The sequence below is a fragment of the Scyliorhinus torazame genome, chromosome 19 (genome assembly GCF_047496885.1).
Source record: "Scyliorhinus torazame isolate Kashiwa2021f chromosome 19, sScyTor2.1, whole genome shotgun sequence".
NCBI classification, from domain to species: domain Eukaryota; kingdom Metazoa; phylum Chordata; class Chondrichthyes; order Carcharhiniformes; family Scyliorhinidae; genus Scyliorhinus; species Scyliorhinus torazame.
The window spans coordinates 76578723-76601075 of record NC_092725.1 but is presented as its reverse complement, the minus strand read 5'-3'; the positions used below and the strand labels follow the sequence as shown (position 1 = coordinate 76601075).

At 44.8% G+C, this 22353-nt stretch overlaps 1 protein-coding gene across 1 annotated transcript in view; it reads left to right on the top strand.

Annotated features, from left to right (window-relative positions):
• atxn10 (ataxin 10) overlaps positions 1-22353 on the top strand; it is a 315724-nt gene that overhangs the window by 34429 nt on the left and 258942 nt on the right. Inside the window, exon 3 of the mRNA XM_072484567.1 lies at positions 4803-4888. Coding sequence (XP_072340668.1) covers positions 4803-4888 — 86 coding nt within the window. The remainder of the gene's footprint in view (positions 1-4802; positions 4889-22353) is intronic.

Below are 22353 nucleotides of genomic sequence, written 5' to 3'. Positions count from 1 at the left end.
CACATAATCTTCACATCCCTGGATACCAAGGGGAAATTTAGTATGGCCAATCCATCTAACCTGTACATCTTTGGACTGTGGGAGGAAATCTAAGCACCTGGAGGAAACTCACGCAGAGACGGGGAGAATGTGCAGACTCCACACACAGTTACTCGAGGCTGGAATTGAACCCGGATCCCTGGCGCTCTGAGGCTGCAGTGCTAACCTCTGCCACCGTGCCGCCTATTTCTTTAAAAAGAAACATTAAAATTGAAGACAGCCACATATGGGAGTAACAAATTCACTGGTTATATATGTTGCTGTCAAGGGCAATTGCATTAATTTGAAGTTAACAATTTTGAAACCACCATGGTGTTTGAAGTACATGTCTTGTTTTATGTGCCTGATTTTGATGGTATGAATTATATAAAGATTCCGCCTTGAACCCGAGTAATTATCAAATTCATAATTTTGAAAAAAGTGTGTCATGGTTATTATTAATAAAGTGAGCATATTACCAACTATATTAAAAAGAAATTAGGGTTTCCATATCTGATGTGGTTGGGCGAAAAGCCATTGGCATTCATACCATACAGTTGTATGTTGATAATTTGCATTGTGATAAAACTTTGACATGAGCTGTTCCCAGGCCACTGGCTGCCATTCAACCTCAGCTTGGTTGAATGTGAATTTGGAGGTCATGTGTGAACAATAGAATGTTATACTTAACCACATGTGTATCAAATGTTCCAATCAATTGTACAGGGTTTGAGGTCTGACAAGATGTTCCAAGTATTCCATTTTCTGTTTCTAATTTATCTAAAAAGTTTCCATAAAACAATATTTGGCTCAAAATAATTTTTCGAAAGGGCTGCAAAAACAAACTTCTGCACTGTTTCATGCACATGCACCTACTGATGCTTCTTAGTTTTACTGCTGACTCCTGCAGAACATTACCGTAAACACACTTTTGTGATTGTTTCCCACAGCAGCAGACTCATAATTAACCTTATATTTTATTAACTTGGTTTTCCTTTCCCTATCAATGTTCCATTAATGTTTGACTCTCTCACATGGCATTGGGGTTTTTACAGACTTAGTGTAAAAATACATTCATCTAATAATTTCTGTGCTTTTGCGCTGTAACTATTGAATTAAAAAACAATTCATTTACAGGATGTGGGGGTCGCTGGTTAGTGGTGGTGAGTTGCCTTCTTGAACCGCTGCAGACCTTGAGGTGTAGGTACATCCATTGTGCTGTTAGGGAGGGAGTTCCAGGATGTTGCCCCAGCGGCAGTGAAGGAACAGCAATATATTTCCAAGTCAGGGTGGGGTGAGTGACTTGGAGGGGTACCTCCAGGTGGTGGGGTTCCCAGGGATCTGCTGCTCTTGCCTTCTAGATGGTAGTGGTCGTGGGTTTGGAAGGTGCTGTCTAAGGAACCTTGGTGAGTTACTGCAATGCATCTTGTAGATGGTACACATGATGCAGCTGTTATTCGGTGGTGGAGGGTTTGAATGTTTAGGAGGGGGAGCAATCAAGTGGGCTGCTTCTTGGGTGTTGTTGGAGCTGTACTCATCCAGGCAAGTGGAGAGTGTTCCATTACACTCCTAATTGTGCCTTGTAGATGGTGGACAGGCTTTGGGGGGGGGGGGGGGGGGGGTCAGGAAGTGAGGTACTCACCATAGGATTCTTAGCCTTTGACCTGCTCTGGTAGCCTCAGTATTAATATGGCTAGTCCAGTTCAGTTTCTGATCAATGGTAACACCCAGGATGTTGATTGTGGGGATTCAACAATGGTAATGCCGTTGAATGTCAAGGGCCGATGGTTAGATCCTCTCTTGTAGGAGATGGTCATGGCCTGGCACTTGTGTGGCGGGAATGTAACTTTCCACTTGTCAGCCCAAGCCTGGATATTGTCCAGGTCTTGCTGCATTTGGACATGGACTGCTTCATTATCTGAGGAGTTGCCAATGGTGCTGAACATTGTGCAGAGATCTTCAAACATCCCCACTTCTGTCGTTATGATGGAAGGGAGGTCATTGTTGAAGTTGCTGAAGATGGTTGGGCCTAGGACACAACCCTGAGCAACACCTGCAGTGATGTCCTGGAACTGAGATGATTGACCTCCAACAACCACATCTTCCTTTGTGCCAGGTATGACTCCAACCAATGGAGAGTTTCCCCCCTGATTCCCATAGACTCCAGTTTAGCTAGGGCTCCTTGATGCCATACTCAGTCAAATGCTGCCTTGATGACAAGGGCAGTCACTCTCGCTCACCTCTGTAAATTCTGTAAATAAAACTGTAAATTGTGAATTTGGTGATAAAATGACTTATCAGCTAATTTGATGTCACAGTGGTTAGCACTGCTGCCTCACAGCGCCAGGGACCCAGCTTCAATTCCGGCTTTGGGTGACTGTGTGGAGTATGCACGTTCTCCCCGTGCCTGCATGCGTTTCCTCCGGGTGCTCCGGCTTCCTTCCACAGTCCCAAAGGCTGGCTATTCTGAATTGCCCCTTAGTGACCAAAGGATTAGATGGAGTTACTAAGTTACAGGGATAGCTTGGGGGTGTGGACCTGGGTAGGAGGGTTGGTGCAGACCCGACGGGCCAAATGGTCTCCTCTGCAGTGTAGAGATTCTATGATTTATCGTAACTTGCTTTCCAAATATCCGGGTATGGTTGGTTCGCTCCTCAAGTTTAAGATATATACTGTTAATATTTATACGTTTACTCATCTTGTCACATATTCTGTTGTCAGTTTGTTTAGTTCAGAATAAGATAATGACAGATCAGAACTGCAGAGTTGCGAAATGACAAATCCAGTACAAGAAGGTTGGTTAAAGAAACAATTAATGGGAAATTACTCGAGGATTATGAAAGTGACAATTCCTGCATCACAGGTAACTGAGTGGTTAGCGTTGCTGCCTCACAGCACCAGGGACCTGGGTTCAATTCCAGCTTTGAGTCACTGTCTGTGAGGAGTTTGCACATTCTCCCCGTGTCTGTGAGAGTTTACTCTGGGTGCTCAGTTTTGCAATTCTGCACCATGGGCTCTTGGCTGCATTAGCAGCGAAGTAGCTGATTAGCAAGTCTAAATTATGGCTGCTAGCTGATGTGAAGTGAATATCCATGGCTTTTTGAGATTGGCTTGTGCATTGCATTGGAAATATTTTTTTCAGATTAAATTTGAAAGACTCTATGAAGTTTCAGATTTTTATTTTGGGATAAACAATTTCTGAGATGAGTTTTAGAATTTTTGACGATTAATGGCAACATTGCCAACCAACCAGAATCATTTTTGTCCTTGAAAATATAATTGCTTTTTGTATCAAAATGTGGAAATTATGAGGAGAGGATACACAAATAAGGGTTGTATTCTCGGGAATTGAGAAGGTTAGGGTTGACATGATTGAAGTTTGCAAGATATTCAGGGGAGCCGATGGGATAAATAGAGCAAAACTATTTCCACTGGTTGGGAAATTTAAGATACTAGAACTCTGCCTTTTAGGAATAAGTTGGGAAGCACTTGTACATGGAAAGATGGTAAAAGTTTGGAACTCTTAATGTAAATTGTAGTTAATGCTTAATTGTTAATTTTAAAATTGAGATTCATAGATTTTTGTTAATCAAAGATATGAAAGGATATTAGGTAAAGGTAGATTTATCAGTTAGGTGAGAGCTATGCCAGGATCTCATTGAATGGCAGAGCAGAGTAGAGGAGCTTAATGACCTACTCCTGTTCTCGCGTTCCTAAACCGGCTAAAGCCTGATTTTATTTTTCAATTCCTTAAGTTTGTAGCTTAATAAAAATGTATTACTAAATTTACAAGAAATGATTGAACTTACCCATATGATGGAGTTTTCTCTGTTTGAAATGTGTAACACCATCTTCCATTAGAGGGCTGTGTCTGAGGCTTGAACTTGTGCAGTTTCTCAGGCCTACCGCGGTTAAATAAGGGCAGTAAATTGAGTACGTATTCACTAATACTATGTACCTCCACATATTACTGAGAACAGAAATAAGAACGATTAGACTTGCATTTATGAAGTGTCTTTCATGATCTTAGGACATCCCAAAGCACACTAAAAACGACAAAGTACATAATGTAGGAAATGTGGCAACCAATTTGCGGACACCAATGTCCCATAAACAACAGTGAAAGTGTGACTAAGTAATTTGTTTTGGGGCATTGTTTAAGGGATAAATGTTAGCCAGGCCACTGGCCAGCAATAGGATCTCATTCCATTCTCCTTTAATTTATGGGTGGATCTGAATTGGAATTTGTATGTGCACTTTACAGGTGGGGTTCAGAACTGTATTAGTTAGAGAAGTGGCTAGTTCACAACATTTGTTTTCCTTTCCCATTTTTAGAATATTTCTTAATCATGAGTTACCTTTTAAGAGATGTCCTCTGTGGGGATTAACCTGGTACTCTAGATTTACCAGGTAGCTTCACAAATGGCATTAACTACAGGAACCATGGTAAACATTCCAGAGGGAACAGTACAATTATGCATTGTTTCAGCTGGTGTCAAAGTTTGCACCTAAACAATGTAGGTTTGGATACTTCTTCATTGTAACCTGTGGCTTGAAAGGAGTTCACTCTAATGTTATTCCTTAGGGAAAGTATTAATTTATTAGACTAGTTGCTATACTCCATGTCCTGCATAATTATGTTATAACATGGAATCATTGATGGAATTCTGGGATCAGGCCCTGTTGGCCTTTTAATTGTTTATGGTGCTAAGTGGGGAAAATAATCTTGAACTTTTTTTTCTAATTGATGAATTAGTTTGACAATTTATCTGTTTATTTTCCAGAATTGTAGGACTGACTGTCCCAACTATTCAGATTCTCCAGTTTCTTCATGGACTAAAACATTTCCAGAATGATACTTTGTCAGTAGGTAAGAAACTAACTTGCATATGCCAGCTGTCAGTGATTCATGGGCCTGGTCAATATTTGCTGACATAAATCAGCTCAAAATGGATTCCTCTCCCTTCAGTACTATTTCTGTATAATTCTAACTGCTAATGAAATTGATCTGGGACATTTTCTAGTGTTACTTTGACAAGTAATGTCAGTGACTCCAACCACTGTATACTGTAGGTGGAATTCTTGCAACAATTCCTGTCTATATGCAGCATCAGGAATAATTGGCATTAGTGGTAGAAGTAGCATTGAAAGGCAGAGGGGCCAAGTTTGGTCTGTTCGGAGCTCGACTCTGAAGGGGATGCAATGATTTGCGAATTAATGGCAATGAAGAGGAAAGGGAAGTGAGAAAATGAATAGGAGATGGATAAGGAAAGCAACTGGGAGTAGAATTTTGGAGTGGGGAGGAAAGAGATTGTCAATATTAACTGGGAAAGAAGGGAAGAGCACTATTTTCATCTGAGGGAGTTGGTGGGGAAAGAAAACTTGAGCTGAGTTGGAAAGAAGCAGTATATTAGCTGAATAGGAAGTACAGCAAGTATGAACTGGAGGGTTGGTGGGGCAGTAGATTTCCAGGTTGAGTTAAGGGGTGTTTGATGGGAGGAAAAGGGAGACCAGTGGGTGTGTAAACTGAAAGGATTGAAGAAGAACCTGTCACAACCATTACCATCCCTGGGTATGCCCTGTTCCACCAGCAGTAGAGACCCACCAGAGGTGGTGGCACAGTTCGAATCCTGGAATCTTACAGTGCAGAATGAGGCCATTCGGCCCATCAAGTCTGCACCGGCCCTTGCGAAGAGCACCTTACTTAAGCCCACACCTCCACCCTATCCTCATAACCCCACTCAACCTTTTTGACACTTTATCATGGAAAATCCACCTAACCTGCATATCTTTGGACTGTGGGAGGAAACCAGTGCACCTGGAGGAAACCCACGCAGACATGGGGAGAAAGTGCAAACTCCCCACAGCCAGTCACCCGAGCCTGGAATTGAACCTGGGACCCTGGACATGTGAGGCAGCAGTGCTAGCCACTGTTGCAATCAGGAGGAATTTGCTCTGGGAGCTGTCAACATTGACTCTGGCCTCCATATAGTATCACTTCAAAGTCTATCACTAACCAGAGAGGAAAGCCTACCTAATTTCAGCCTCACCAATATGTGTTGTTAGTTTCTGGGTTCGGATGATGCACATTAAATACCTAGCCGTTCAAAATAAGAAAGTGAACAGGTCTTGGGCATTTATTAGTTAATTATACTCTGATGTTTATATAAACAAGGGTCAGCCAGCACTGGGTGTATGGACTGTACGCTGAGATGTAAGCCCTAAGCGGAGAAGTAATGAGCAATAAATAGTTTCCACTAAAGCATCCTAGTTTAGTGTCTTTACAACCAGGCTTGCGAATTCCAATGATATTTGGTAGAAGAGGATGATTGCCAGAAAGTGAAGTTTGGAGACTTCTGATTTACTTCCAGACCAGAAGGCTGGTATTGGAGTTAATTTTCTTTGAGAGAAGTTTGAAATTGGAGATTTGAAGAAAGATGAGTGAAACTAGGAATAGGGTGACAGGGTATGATTTCCACCATTGTTTTGTGAAACGGAAACCTTATGATCAATGGAAAAATTAAGTCGATGTATGGTCATGGATTACATATCTACCAAAAAGAAAGCAGGGGATGGCTCTAGCACCATCGCTTCATGCCAGGGGAAAAAAATCAGTTGTACAGTGTTTTCTGACCTAGATGCTCAGGAATTGCACAATGAAATTTGTGGATAAATGTATGTGCAAGATGCTTTATTGAATCCCTATGAGTCTTGGTTCGACTTTGATAGATATAATAATTTAAAAAGTGGATGTATTTTCCATAGAAGAATATATCATGGAGTTTAACCGACTATCTGTGAGATTGTAACAATTCCACTTATGAATTCGTAAATCACCTTTAAATTATTGGACTGTGCTAGGATATCAAACATGGATACGCTCATGGTTTTACTCCGAGTTCGAAGAGAGAGAGACACCTTTGGATCAAATGAGCGAAGCCTTAAAAAAAATTTGAGAAATAATTAATTTCCAGCTGCTTTTATATCACAAATAGGCTCTTCAGCAGTTACATTAAAGCTGGAGGATACAATACTAGCAACATTTTGAGACCATTTAAATATAGAGCCCAAATGTCTGTGCGAAGGAAGAATGACAAAAATATAAAGATACACATCTTTCTGGGATTATAACAGGCAATGGGAGTTGGGCAATTATGGAAGGAGGATGAACACCAGGAGTAACGAAGTTGGTTAACAGGTGCTTTAAATGCAACTGCTAAGTAAGCGTGGAATGAAAAACAGGGTTTTTGAGGAAACATTTGAAATATGGAAAGGTACAAAAGGCGCGGGGGATGATACTGACCCATCAGAAGGAATCGTATTGTTCATCAGAAGCTTCAGTCTGGTATTCAATATTCTAGTCACAGATTTGTTCAATTGTGTAGCTCTAGATAGTGGGTGTACATCCACATTATGCGGAATGGACTGGCTAGAATGGATGGATTCTTAATGTTAGGAAAACCAAAGTAGCCAAAGAATATGACCATTTTACTTGTTTCAACATGTTGAAATCGTTAAAAAAATAGTAATTCCGTGTAAAACAGCAGCGGTGAATCATTTTTATTAGTACTGATGTGGTATGGGGTTAACTCTTCTTCCTCATGTGCCAGGCTTATCCTGATACAGTTTAAGGTTATTCACAGAGCGCATATGACAGGGGCGAGGCTGAGTAGGTTCTTTGGGGTGGAGGACTGATGTGGGAGGTGCTCAGGAAGCCCGGCGAACCACGCCCATATGTTCTGGTCGTGCCCGGCACTGGATGGGTTCTGGAGGGGTGTTGCGAGAACTATATCTAAGGTGGTGAAAGTCCAGGTCAAGCCAAGTTGGGGGCTAGCACTATTTGGAGTGGCGGACGAGCCGGGAGTGCAGGGGGCGAAAGAGGCCGGCATTCTGGCCTTTGCGTCCCTGGTAGCCCGGCGGAGGATCTTGTTAGTGTGGAAAGATGTGAAGCCCCCCCAGTGTGGAAGCCTGGATAAATGACATGGCAGGGTTTATCAAGTTGGAGAGAATAAAGTTTGCCTTGAGAGGGTTTGTGCAGAGGTTCTCCAGGCGGTGGCAACCGTTCCTAGACTATCATGCGGAGCGTTAGATGAAGTTAGGTCAGCAGCAGCAACCCAGGGGAGGAGGGGGGGGAGGGGAGGGGGTGGACATCTCTTTCGTGGGGGGGTGGGGGGGGGGGGGGGGGGGGAAAGAAGGGTGGACGGGGAAGGGTTTTTTTCCTAGGGGCACTTGACCAAGAAAATACATAAACGTTTGGGAAAGTCGATATGTGCGGGAGGAATCCAATGTACAAAGTTCTGTATTATGTTGATTTGATATGTTTATGTCTTGCTATGCGGCTTTTCTTTTTTTGTTGTTACGGGGTGGGGGTTTGTATGGTTGAAAATTTTGTTGAAAAATTCTTAATAAACATTTTTTTTTAAAGTACTGATGTGGTATGGAGTGAAGTACCTTTTAAGTAAGAGACCCAAAGGAAATTTGATCCAGAGCATGACATAAAGCGATATAAATCCACAGATCAACCAAAGACAATTTTCACAGTCGAGACATTATTATATTGCTTTAAGGCCTGTCATCTCCAGGCAGAAATATCAATAACAGATGGGGATAAGGATTTAAAGGAAGAGAAGCAAATTATCACCAAACTTCACTGACAATTTGCGCATCTCTCTGGCTGTAGTTTGAAGATTTTGTGAAAGGATGCAGGGATACTGGATGAAGAACATACAAGACTTGTCGAGGATATTAATGGAAAATAAGATATTTGTAAAAAGTTCAGGAGAATGCCGTCATGTCCACCAAGTGTTCCACTGGTGAGAGACTTTAATGAAACTGTAGGAATGGATCTCAAGGATGAGATAAAGAAAAAAAAATGTTTTTCTTGGATTTTGTAGGCGTAAAAGCAAGTAGATTTAGTCTGCCAACAGAAATTTTTAGCAAAGGCAAAACAGTAATTATGAATAAAATAATGGAAAGATGGATAGAATTTACAGTGCTGAAGGAGGCCATATGGCCCATCGAGTCTGCACGGCCCTTGGAAAGAGCAACCCACTTAAGCCCACAGCTCCACTCTATCCCCGTAACCCAGTAACCCAACCTAACCTTTTTGGACACTAAGGGCAATTTATCATGGCCAATCCACCTAACCTTCACATCTTTGGACTGTGGGAGGAAACTGGAGCACCCGGAGGAAACGCATGCAGACAAGGGTAGAACATGCAAGCTCCGCACAGACAGTGACCCAAGCCGGGAATCAAACTTGGGACCCTGGAGCTATGAACAACTGTGCTAACCACTGTGCTACCGTGATAGGAATAGGACTGGAAGCACCTACTAAATTCTTATTGGAGAACGGAGTAGAATTTGACGATGAATTCAGGAGTATGTGTGAAAATTTTAATATTGTAGTAATGTACACAGCAGCAGAAAGTCAGTAAATGAGATATGTGAGAGAAATCACGCCGTGATTGACGAATGTTTCAAAAAATCTGAACTGACCACCGAAGGTATTTTCAACAATATGTGACTATCCCAAGCTTTGGAGGGGACTACCATTAGTTCAATTTTTGCATATGAATGTTATGCATGCAGAGGGTGGGGGGATGGGGAGTATTTATTGAGGCGGAGGTTTCAGAAAGAAAATCAGGGAGCTTTGAGGTATTTAATCAGGCCATCAGAAATGAATTTCAAGCCCCGTATTATAAAAGAGAAGGCAGAAAGAATGGAGAGGCCCAGGAAATGTTATAGGCGCTGGTGGCAAATCGATAATCTTGCAACATGGTAACAAAACAGAGAGTACATTCCACATGGCTCACTGCCACTTATTACACATTGACGGACCCTGAAGAAGTAATGGAAACTGAAGATTCATCATGCACGGCATACACATATATACTGCCCAACTATACAAAACAGATTGTGGCAGATAATGGGCTAACTGAGAGGACACTAAATGATAGTGAAGATCAGGATAGGGCCATTTGTCACCTAGATTAACCACTGAAATTTGGAATGAGGCATATGTTAAACCACCATTGCAGGAAGGGCAGGATAGGCCACAGGGAAATACAAAAACTGGCTGAATGTACAAGACATGGGGCACAATAGATCTTTGGATCGGCAGATGGGAGTAAAAATGTGGAAAGGCAAGAAGTATAATGCAAGTTCAAACAGTGGGTCTAGTGGTGATCACAGCCAAGGAAAAGTTCAATTGCGAAGTCCAGTCACATGAGGGACAGTAGTAGTAGTAGTCCAGATGGGGACAAGAGATCTAGTAGGCGGGATAGTTTAACAAGAGTGAGGAGCAGCACAAGAAGTAGGCGCCCCTACAGTAGAGAAGTTTGAGTGGCTACAAACCAGTTGGATGGTAAATTGGTTAAGGAGGCAAAACAAAGAAGAACTTGGAAGTTGGAGAGAGTTTGTCGTTTACACGGAAATGCCAGCCAAAGGACATCCCGCATTGTCCCATAGATAGATGTGTAGTGAGAGACCATTTCCTGATGGTATATATAAGCTAAGGCCAGACTTGTAGCTCAGATATTTGGGAAAAAACTGGGTAACCAGGAAGTTAGAATAGACTCCCAACGGTTTGGGAAGGTTTGAGGATTTTCCTAGCATGTGTATTGCGGTCACTGCATCCAGAAAGTGTACCTGAGCAAGACACCCTAGGAGCTGTTGTCAAGTGACAATTAAACCCGAAACACCTCTTCAGTGTTTCCCTCCCTACCTCCTTCTCTAACCAAAAAAAAAAGACAATCACTGTAAGGATCCCAGCCGAGTAAAGATCAAGAGGGAGACTCGAGGACAGGTAAAAATAGAAAGAAGTTGAACCATGACGTCACAGCCTGCAGTGAAAGAGCGCGAGGAGAGCGGTGGGAACTCAGTGAAAGAGCGCGAGGAGAGCGGCGGAGACTCAGTGAAATAGCGCAAGGAGAGCGACAGAGACTCCGTGAAAGAGCGCGAGGAGAACGGTGGGGACACAGGATAAAAGAGCACGAGGAGAGCGGCGGGGACAAGGTGAAAGAGCCCGAGGAGAGCGGCGGGGTCACAGGATACGCGAGGAGAGCTGCAGGGACACAGGCTAAAAGAGCGCGAGGAGAGAGGCGAGGACACAGGATAAAAGAGCGCGAGGAGAGCGGCGGGGACACAGCATAAAAGAGCGCGAGGAGAGCGGCGGGGACACAGGATAAAAGAGCGCGAGGAGAGCGGCGGGGACACAGGATAAAAGAGTGCGAGGAGAGCGGCGGGGACACAGCATAAAAGAGCGCGAGGAGAGCGGCGGGGACACAGGATAAAAGAGCCGAGGAGAGCGGCGGGGACACAGCTGCTGGAGAAGCGGCCTTCAGATTTTCGGCGGGAGCAGTGGCCAGGGGTCTGTCGGGAAGGTAAGTTTTCCTCTTTAAAAACTTACCTTGAAGAGTGACATCACAGCAAAGCAGTGACCTGATTGGCTGGTAAGGAAAGTGCTCCAATTAGCAGTAGCTGGGAGAAATTTAACTCTTCGTGTGTTGGTAAGTATTGTGATTGTTAAGTAAAATCTTTATTCCTTTCATTTATTCATTATTTGATATTATATTTGTAATCGGTTAAGGTAAAGTGTAAAAATGGCAGGAGATCCCAGACCAGTTTATGCTTCTCGTGCTCAATGTGGGAGTTCAGGGATGCGGCCGATGACCCTGACTCCTTCATGCGTGGGAAGTGTGTCCAGCTGCAGCTCCTGTTAGACCGCATGACGGCTCTGGAGCTGCGGATGGACTCACTTTGGAGCATCCGCAATGCTGAGGAGGTCGTGGATAGCTCGTTCAGTGAGTTGGTCACACCGCAGATTAGGATTGGTGAGGAAGACAGGGAATGGGTGACCAAAAGGCAGAGAAAGAGCAGGAAGGCGGTCATCTCTCTCCAAAACAGGTATACCGTTTTGGATACTGTTGGGGGAGATGGCTCACCAGGGGAAGGCAGTAGTAGCCAGGCTCATGGCACCGTGGTTGGCTCTGCTGCACAGAAGGGCGGGACAAAGACTGGCAGGGCTATAGTCATAGGGGATGCAATCGCAAGGGGAGTAGACAGGCGTTTCTGTGGTCGAAAACGAGACTCCCAAATGGTATGTTGCCTCAGGTGCACGGGTCAGGGATGTCTCAGATCGGCTGCAGGACATACTGAAGGGGGAGGGTGAACAGCTAGTTGTCGTGGTGCATATAGGCACCCAGGATATAGGTAACAAAAATGGGATGAGGTCCTATAATCAGAATTTAGGGAGTTAGGAGATAAGTTTAAAAAGTAGGACCTCAAAGGTAGAAATCTCAGGATTGCAACCAGTGCCACGAGACAGAGTAGAAATTCAAGAATAGTCAGAATGAATACGTGGCTTGAGAGATGGTGCAGGAGGGAGGGGTTCAGATTTTTGGGACATTGGAACCGGTTCTGAGGGCGGTGGGACCATTACAAATCGGATGGTCGACACCTGGGCAGGACTGGAACCAATGTCCTAAGGGGTGATTTTGCTAACACTGTTGGGGAGGTTTTAAACTAATGTGGCAGGGGTATGGGAACCAGATTAGGAAGTTAGAGGTCAGTAACGAGGCAGCAACTAAAGCCAGTGAGGTACTAGATAATAAACTCAATGTGACTAAGGGGAAGAGTAGACAGGGAAGAGATGATGAATGCAAAGGGACAGGTGGTCTGAGGTGCATTTGTTTTAATGCGAGCAGTGTAGTAGGTAAGGTAGATGAATTTAGGGCTTGGATTAGTACCTGGGAATATGTTATTGGTATTACTGAGACTTGGTTGAGGGTAGGGCAAGACTGGCAACTAAATATCCCAGGGTATAGATGCTTCAGGAGGGATAGAGAGGGAGGTAAAAGGGGTGGAGGAGTTGGATTACTGGTCAGAGATGATATCGCAGCTGTGATTAAGGAGGGCACGATGGAGGATTCGAGCACTGAGGCAATATGGGGAGAGCTAAGAAATAGGAAGGGTGCAGTAACATTGTTGGGACTTTACTACAGGCCTCCCAAAAGCGAGCGTGAAGTAGAGGTACAAATATGTAGACAGATTATAGAAAAATGTAGGAGCAATAGGGTGGTCGTGATGGGAGATTTTAACTTCCCCAACATTGAATGGGACTCATATAGTGTAGGAGGTGTAGATGGAGCAGAATTTGTAAGGAGCATCCAGGAGAGTTTTTTTAGAGCAGTATGTAAATAGTCCAACTCGGGAAGGGGCCATACTGGACCTGATATTGGGGAATGATCCCGGCCAGGTGGTTGAAGTTTCAGTCGGTGATTACTTTGGGAATAACGATCACAATTCTGTAAGTTTTAGAACACTCATGGACAAAGACGAATGGTCCTAAAGGAAGAGTGCTGAATTGAGGAAAGGTCAAGTATTACAAAATTCGGCAGGAGCTAGGGAATGTGGACTGGGAGCAGCTGTTTAAGGGTAAATCCACATTTGAAATGTGGGAGTCTTTTAAGGAAAGGTTGATTGTAGTGCAGGACAGACATGTCCCTGTGAAAATGAGGGATAGAAATGGCAAGATTAGGGAACCATGGATGACAGGTGGAATTGTGAGACTAGCTAAGATGAAAAGGGAAGCATACATAAGATCTAGACGACTTAAAACAGATGAAGCTTTGGAGGAATATCAGGAAAGTAGGACAAATCTCAAACGTGCAATAAAGAGGGCTCAAAGGGGTCATGAAATATCTTTGGCTAACAGGGTTAAGGAAAATCCCAAAGCCTTTTATTCATACATAAGGAGCAAGAGGGTAACTAGAAAAAGGATTGGCCCACTCAAAGACAAGTGGGAATTTATGCGAGGAGTCAGAGGAAATGGGTGAGATTCTTAATGAGTACTTTGCATCGGTATTCACCAAGGAGAGGGACATGACGGATGTTGAGGCTAGGGATTTCAAGGTGCGAGGGGGAAAGTTTAAGGGAGATGTGCGTGGAAAGCTTTTTACGCAGAGGGTGGTGGGTGCCTGGAACGCTTTGCCAGTGGAGGTGGTCGGGGCGGGCACGATAGCATCATTTAAGATGTATCTAGACAGATATATGAACGGGGGGGGAACAGAGGGAAGTGGATCCTTGGAAAATAGAAGACAGGTTTAGAAAAAGGATCTGGATCGGCGCAGGCTGGGAGGGCCGAAGGGCCTGTTCCTGTGCTGTAATTTTCTTTGTTCATAGTATTTCTCAGTTCGGTCCATCCCATTAATATTTCTCAGTTAGTTCCGTCCCACTTAAAGCTGGTTGTCTTCAGCTAAAAGCAGATCCAACAAGATTTTATTGGTACGATAAGGAAAAACTAGCAGTCATTTTCTTAATGTACGTATGTGGGTGGAGGATCTGCAACACTTAAGAAATTTGTTGATGAATAAAATTATGAAGGAATTCAAAATTGGAATTTGGGCTTCTGGAGCTTTTAGGTTTATAGGTTGTGCATTAGATGGGTTGGGAATATCCCAAACTCAACAGTTTTACCTCAACAATATTAATAGGATCCTGATAAATAGGCCCAGATCCTCACAAAAGGAAGACTCTACAATCAAGAAAGAAGCAGATTAATTGAGAAGTTTAATTGGGGCAGCACGGTGGCGCAGTGGTTAGTGCTGCTGCCTCACTGCGTCGAGGTCCCAGGTTCGATCCCAGCTCTGGGCCACTGTCCGTGTGGAGTTTGCACATTCTCCCCGTGTTTGCGTGGGTTTCACCCCCACAACCCAAAAGATGTGCATAGGTTAATTGGCCACACTAAATTGCCACTTAATTGGAAGAAAATGAATTGGATAATCTAAATTTTAAAAAAAAAGTTTAATTGGGCAATTAAACTACTTGTACAGACATACTAGACCTGCATGCCATGGTGTTTTCGAGTTGAGCACCATGCTGGAATATACCACTGTTGAGGAAGTGCTACAAGCATATAAGGCACTGAAGAAATTAAGTTAAGAAGAATCTACACTCAGATTTCCAGACCTGGGCGACATTTTTAGTGACACCTTCCTGTTAGTTATTTGGGTACAGCAGAATTCATTATATTTTTAGTGGGAAGAAATGATGAGTGTTGCCCATTAGTGTAGGAATCAAAGAAAATAAAGAGCGTAGTTAAAAGCACTTTACCTGCACACACATTTGCACTGGTAGAAGTGACATTTATGGCCATGTATTGATTGAGTATAGGTATTTTAAAGAAACTCCTATATAGGGACAACCTGATAGAATGCTAACCTCTCAGACACAGTCCATGCGACAAAGAATGTTACAGAAAAGAGGTCAAGGTTTGATCTTGTGAGATGTTGGAAAGGAAAACATTTTCAAAAATACAGTGGCAAGTTATCAGTTGTCGGATTGTTTCACAAAAAGAACTGTCCCCCCAAAAATTGTTGGATATCCTCAAAGAGGGCTGCCTTTTAATATAATGGATTATTATTAATTTTCATCTTGTAACCTTATTCATCTTATTCATTTTTATTTTCAGGACCGGTGTGTGTGTGTGTGTGTGTGTGTGTGTGTGCGTGCGTGTGCGTGCGTGCGCGTGCGTGCGCGTGCGTGCGTGCGCGTGCGTGCGTGCGCGTGCATGCGGCGGGATTCTCCGCAATCGGCGCGATGTCCGCCGACCGGCGCCAAAAACGGCGCGAATCAGTCCGGCATCACGCCGCCCCAAAGGTGCGGAATTCTCCGCATCTTGAGGGGCTGAGCCCTCACCTTGAGGGGCTAGGCCCGCGCCGGACTGATTTCCGCCCCGCCAGCTGGCGGGAAAGGCCTTTGGTGCCCTGCCAGCTGGCGCGGAAATGACTTTGCCGTGCGGCGCATGCGCGGGAGCGTCAGCGGCCGCTCACGGCATCTCCGCGCATGCGCAGTGGAGACCATGGCGAAGGCGGAAGGAAAAGAGCGCCCCCACGGCACAGGCCCGCCCGCGGATCGGTGGGCGCCGATCGCGGGCCAGGCCACCGTGGGGGCACCACCCGGGGCCAGATCGCCCCACGCCCCCCCCAGGACCCCGGAGCCCGCCTGCGCCGCTTTGTCCCACCGGTAAGAGAGGTGGTTTGATTCTCGCCGGCGGGACAGGCATTCCAGCAGCGGGACTTCAGCCCATCACGGGCCGGAGAATCACCGGGGCCCCCCCCCCCCGCAGAATATCTGGTGCCGGAGAAGTCGGCAACCGGCGGGGGCAGGATTCACGCCAGCCCCTGGCGATTCTCCGACCCGGCGGGGAGTCCGAGAATCCCGCCCCAGATCCTGCTTCCCGTCAGCCATATCCTTTGATCCCTTTAACCCCAAGAGCTATATCTAATTCCTTCCTGAAAATATACAATATTTTAGCATCAGCTTCTTTCTGTGGTAGAGAATTCAACAGGCTCGCCATTCCTTCACTCCTTCACTGTCGGTGGGGCAATATCCTGGAATTGGGACTGATATTAAGGAATATCTTCTCAGGAAAACCTCTCCGCTGGTTGGAGTCATACCTGGGACAAAGGAAGATGGTTGTGGTGAGTGGAGGTCATTCATTTCAGCTTCAGGACATCACTGCAGGAGGTCCTCAGGGTAGCAAGGAGCCTCTTATGGACTGATCTGATCTCTTCACATATCTTCTGTACTGAGTACTACACTCCTGTATGCTTCATCCGATGCCTGTGTCTATGTATTTACAATGCCCTATGCATTCTTTTCATGTATGGAATGATCGGTCTGAGCTGTACGCAGAAAAATACTTTTCACTGTACCTTGGTGCACGTAACAATAAACAAATCCAAATAGTCTTAAAGCCCCAACCGTCTTCAGCTGCTTCATCATAAGATCAGAAGTGGGGATATTTGCAGATGACTCTTCAGATAATGAAGCAGTCTATGTCCAAATGCAGCAAGACATGTACAATATCCAGGCTTGTGCTGACAAGTGGAAAGTTACATTCGCATCACACAAGAACCAGGCAATGACCATCTCCTGCAAGAGAGGATCGAACCATAACCCCATGATGTTCAATGGCATTAGCATCGCTGAATCCTCCACAAACAACATCGTGGGAGTTACCATTGATCAGAAACTGAACTGGACTAGCCATATTAATACTGTGGCTACCAGCGAAGGTCAAAGGCTAGGAATCCTACGGCGAGTAACTCACCTCCTGAACCCCCCCCTCCCCCCCAAAGCCTGTCCACCATCTACAAGGCACAAGTCATGAGTGTAATGGAATACTCTCCACTTGCCTGGATGATTGCAGCTCCATCAACACTCAAGAAGCTTGACACCATCCAGGACGAAGCCTGCTTGGTTGCTCCCCCTTCCACAAACATTCAATCCCTCCACCACCGACAAACAGTGGCAGCCTTGTGCACCAACTACAAGGTGCACTGCAGGAACTCACCAAGGTTCCTTAGGCAGCACCTTGCAAACCCACGACCACTACCATCTAGAACAACAAGAGCAGCAGATACCTAGGAACCCCACCAGCTGGAGGTTCCCCTCCAAGTCACTCACCACCCTGACGTGGAAACATATCACCATTGCCTCATTGTCGCTAGGGCAACATCCTGGAACTCCCTCCCTAACAGCACATTGTATGTACTGACACCTCAAGGACTGCAGCGGTTCAAGAAGGCAACTCACCACCACCATCTGAAGGGAAATAAATGCTGGCCTACCCCGCCACATCCACATCCCATGAATGAATTTTTAAAAAATCCTAAATGTTTTAGCCTGTATCCTTGGACTGTGACTCCTGCTTCTGGATTCCTTCGCCATCGGAAGCATCCTTCCTGCATCTACCCTTTCTAGTCCTGTTAAAATGTCATTGGTTCTCTTCCCTCATTCTTCTAAACTCCAGTGAATGTATTCCTAACCGACTCTCTCCTCAGTCCCACCATCCCAAGAATCAGTCTGATAAACCTTAGCTGCACTCCCTGCATAGCAGGAACATCCTTCCTCAGATAAGGAGACCAATACTGCACACACTATTCCAGGTGTGGTCTCGCCAAGGTCCTGTGTAACTGCAGCAAGGCATCCATGCTCGTGTACTCGAGTCCTCTCGCTATCCTATGAAGGCCAACATACCATTTGTCTTCTTTACCACCTGCCGCTTATTTTCAGCGACTGGTGTACAAGGACACCCAAGTCTCGTTGCACATTCCCCTCTCTCAATTTATGGCCATTCAGATAATAACCTGCCTTCCTGTTTTTCGCACCACAGTGGATAACCTCGCATTTATCCACATTATATATTGCACCTGCCATGCATTTGCCCAATTAGTCAACTTGTCCAAATCACACTGAAGCATCGCTGCATCCTCCCACCCAGCTTTGTGTCACCTGCAAATTTGGAGATTTTGCATTTAGTTCCCTCATCTAAATTATTCATCTACTTTGTGAAGAGCTGGGATCCTAGCACTGATCCCTGCAGTACCCCACTGGTCACTACCTGCCACTTGGAAAAAGAACCGTTTATTCCTACCCTTTTTCTTGTCTGGCAACTAGTTATCAATCGTTCTCGATACACTGCACCCATGTGCTTTAGTATTACACACTAATCTTTTATGCGGGGCCTTGTCGAAAGCGTTCTGAAAGTTTGAATAAACCTCATCCACCGGCTCCTCCTCATCAACTCTACTAGTTACATCTTTGAAGAATTCCAGTAGATTTGTCCAGTATTATTTCCCTTTTGTGAATCCATGCTGACTCGGTCTGATTCTGCCACTGCTTTCCAAGTGCTCTGCTATTAAATCTTTTGTAATGGGCTACAGCATTTCCCCATTACCGATCCCAGGCTGACTGTCTATAATTCCTTATTTTCACTCTACCTCCCATTTCAATCTGCAGGAACTGTTCCAGAGTCTATGGAATTTTGCAAGGTGACAACCAATGCATCCACTATTTCTTGGGCCACTTCCCAAAGTACTCTGCTTTGTAGATTATCAGGCCCTGGGGATTTATCGCCCTTCAACTCCATCAATTTCCCCAACACAGTTCCCTACTCATATTGATTTCCTTCAGTTCCTCCCTATCATCTGGAAACTCCGTTGATGAAAGCAGTAGGAAATCTCTCTCGTTCTCGCTAAAGCCAAACTTGACTCCAGCAAAGTACAGTTACCTGAACTTCAAATAACCTCCAGGATTTTAAAAATCTTTATTTTAATAATCTTTTATTGTCACAAGTAGCTTTGCATTAACACTGCAAGGAAGTTACTGTGAAAAGCCCCAGGTTGCCACACTCTGGCGCCTACACTCAGAGAGAATTTAGATTGTCCAATTCTTTGGACTCTGGAAGGAAACCTTAGCACCTGGAGGAAACCCACGCAGACGCAGGGAGAACGTGCAGACTCCGCACAGACAGTAACCCAAGCAGGGAATCAAACCAGGGACCCTGGGGCTGTGAAGCAACAGTGCTGACCACTCTGCTACCGTGCCACTGGTTTAAAGGAAACCAGCTAACATATGTTGTAGATCGTTCAACAATCTACGCAACTTCTAATTGGACTCTAACGTTTAACGTTTGCTACTCCTGAGGTCCGTCGCCGTGTCTCATATTTTTTCTCGGGTTTCGTAACTAATAAACCTTTTCTTTGACTCAAGAAAATCTGACTTGATTGTTCCTTCATTGAAAAGTAAATACATTTGGATTAGAAAAGGTATTTAAGTGGGTTAGCCCTGCTGCCTCACAACGCCAAGGTCCCAGATTTGATCCCGGCTCTGGGTCACTGTCCATGTAGAGTTTGCACAATCTCCCCCAAAACCCAAAGATGTGCAGGCTAGGTGGATTGGCCATGCTAAATTGTCCCTTAATTGGAAAAAATGATTGGGTACTCTAAATTTATTTTAAAAAAGAAATTTATGGGGAGTTGGGGAATACATTTTTAAAACACCTTTATTGCAACCAACCAAGAGACCTGAATAAAGGGAGCCAGTTCACTCTTCCTCATCTAGTCATAACATAATTGATGGGGAATTTCATTAACAGTGATCAGTGAATAATAATGTGCTCACTGATGCTCAGTTTGGATTCCACCAGGGCCTTTCTGCTCCTGAACACAGTACAGCGTGGTTGGAATGGACAAACGATCTGAACTCGAGATGAGATGAGAGTGACTGCCCTTATCACTAGGGCAGCATTTGACTGAGTGTAGCACAAAGAAGCCCTAGCAAAACTGAGGTTGATGGGAATCAGTGAACAAAACTCCACTGGTTGGAGTCACAAAGTAAGGTGCCGGCTGTTGTAAAAAAACCTTGAAGAAATTGCGACGTGTTGAATGAGCTATAACTGGGTTTCTAACTGTACTGATATAATTGCTACTGGATCGCTTTACTGTCCTTGAAAAATTAATTATATATTTGTGACTGTCAAATTTTCACAAAAATATTTTTTAAATATAAAAAAAATGATATTACAGTTTCTATAACCACATGCGTCTATCCCAATCATTTATTTCGCTTTTTGTAACATTTAATTACAAGTGAAAAAATCAGTGCTTCACTTCGTGGCTTGCTGTCTGAGAATTCCCGAGTATTATTGGTTAATTACGCTCTCTGATGACATTACTGTTGCTGGGCACCTGGAGATCCCCTTTGCTTGTTGTCAGTTTCAAATGTACATCAGGAATCCATGCCACAGAGTTCACTAGATCTTCGTGTGCAGCTGTCTTTGTGATCAGCAGTGAGCGTGTCACTTTGTTGCTGAGCTCAAAATGCAAGACAATCTGCCTTTCCAGATGATAATTAAATTCGTGAAAATTCTCTCACGATCCAATTTTAATTTCCTTTGAGCAATCTTCAAGGATCCAATATATTCAAACTTCTCAATAAAATTGATCTGCTGCAACCTCCACAAACAAATGAGTAAAGCTAATAAGCTTTGTGTAGCATCAGGTCTACTTAGATGTTACTAAACACAGAGTAAACATTTAGTTTTTTCCAGTGATTCCCTGTGCCAATTGCAACTGTCAAGTCCTCGGCATTTTTATATTGTTCATTTGATAGTAGACTGGCCCAAGAACACTGCCAGACCATAATACAAAGCAGCAAATCGGTGTGTTCCTGGAATACCAATATGATGGTTGAGCATATCATCAAGGAGGAGGATCTTTCATTGTTGAGATGTGTCCTATGAATACACTGCTGTCTGGATCATGAAATTCCTTCTTTGTTTGGCATTTACCTGGAATGAATAACATAGTAGATGCTCAAACATATTGCATTTTTGTTCTTGGTCCTCATGGTAATGAACAGAGGAAGGAGGATTCTCACAAGTGAACACCAAGGCTTGAGTTGTTAACCTTACAGAATGACCCATCCCTCCCACTGACCACATGTAAATTTTCCTGCATGATCTCCATCAAATGGCACCGGCCCATCTGGAGTGGTCCTGGATGTCTCTTTCCTGCCCCCCCCCCCCCCCCAGCACGCCCTGCCCATGAACCGCATTGGGGGTTCCTGCTCACTGAACCCCACACCCTGTACTCCAGCCACCTGGAATGGGCGCTCATCCCCTCCCCGATACACACACACCCACCCTCTGTTCGAGGTAATGAACCCGATGCTGGGGTCTAGTCACTGGGTGTTTGGATGTTGTCCGCTAAGTCCGTGATGTTGCCTCCTTCAGGCACAATGTCCAGGCATCATAGTCTGATTGGGATTCTAGGCAAGAACTTCCACATGCTACATAGCACGCCTACCACAGTGTTCCATCCCATCCAATCCAAACCCAACTCAAGAATATGGGCCCTCCCTTGGGGTAGCCAGCCCAGTGCCCCCGGGTTCATTGTCTGAAAGCAAAGATGGCTACTCACCTCTGCGGGTCCCCGAAACAGCCCTTTCACCAGCTTCATGTTTTTAGAAAGTACTAATTGTCACCTGCGTGACTGCCTGCTGGGGAGGCGGTTCGATCACGATAGGTCGCTAGATAGGGGGTCGCTTCCGGTAATTGTAAGGAGATTGGGCTTAAGTGGTGTTTATTGGTTTCTCGCCGCGCTATGGAACGATACTGAATTCGCCAACGGGAGCAGGCAGGTTAGATCGGCGCCCGGCGTGGTTCTCGATTTTGGCCTCTCCCTCAATTTAATGGCCTCGCCACGCTCTCGCAGCGCAACATGGCCATTAAATCACGCCCAGAATGTTCTGTTTGAAATTGCTGCAAGTTAATAATAAAAATAATAATCGCTTATTGTCACAAGTAGACTTCAATGAAGTTACTGTGAAAAGCCCCAGGGCGGGATTCTCCACTCCCGCGCCGAAGTGGCCGCGCCATCGAGATTCACGATGGTGCGAAAGGGCCCCTTTCCCAACCGATTCAGGCCCTGACAATGGGCTAGGATCGGAGCCGCCCGCGTCATCTACACGCGCCAGGCCGTGTCG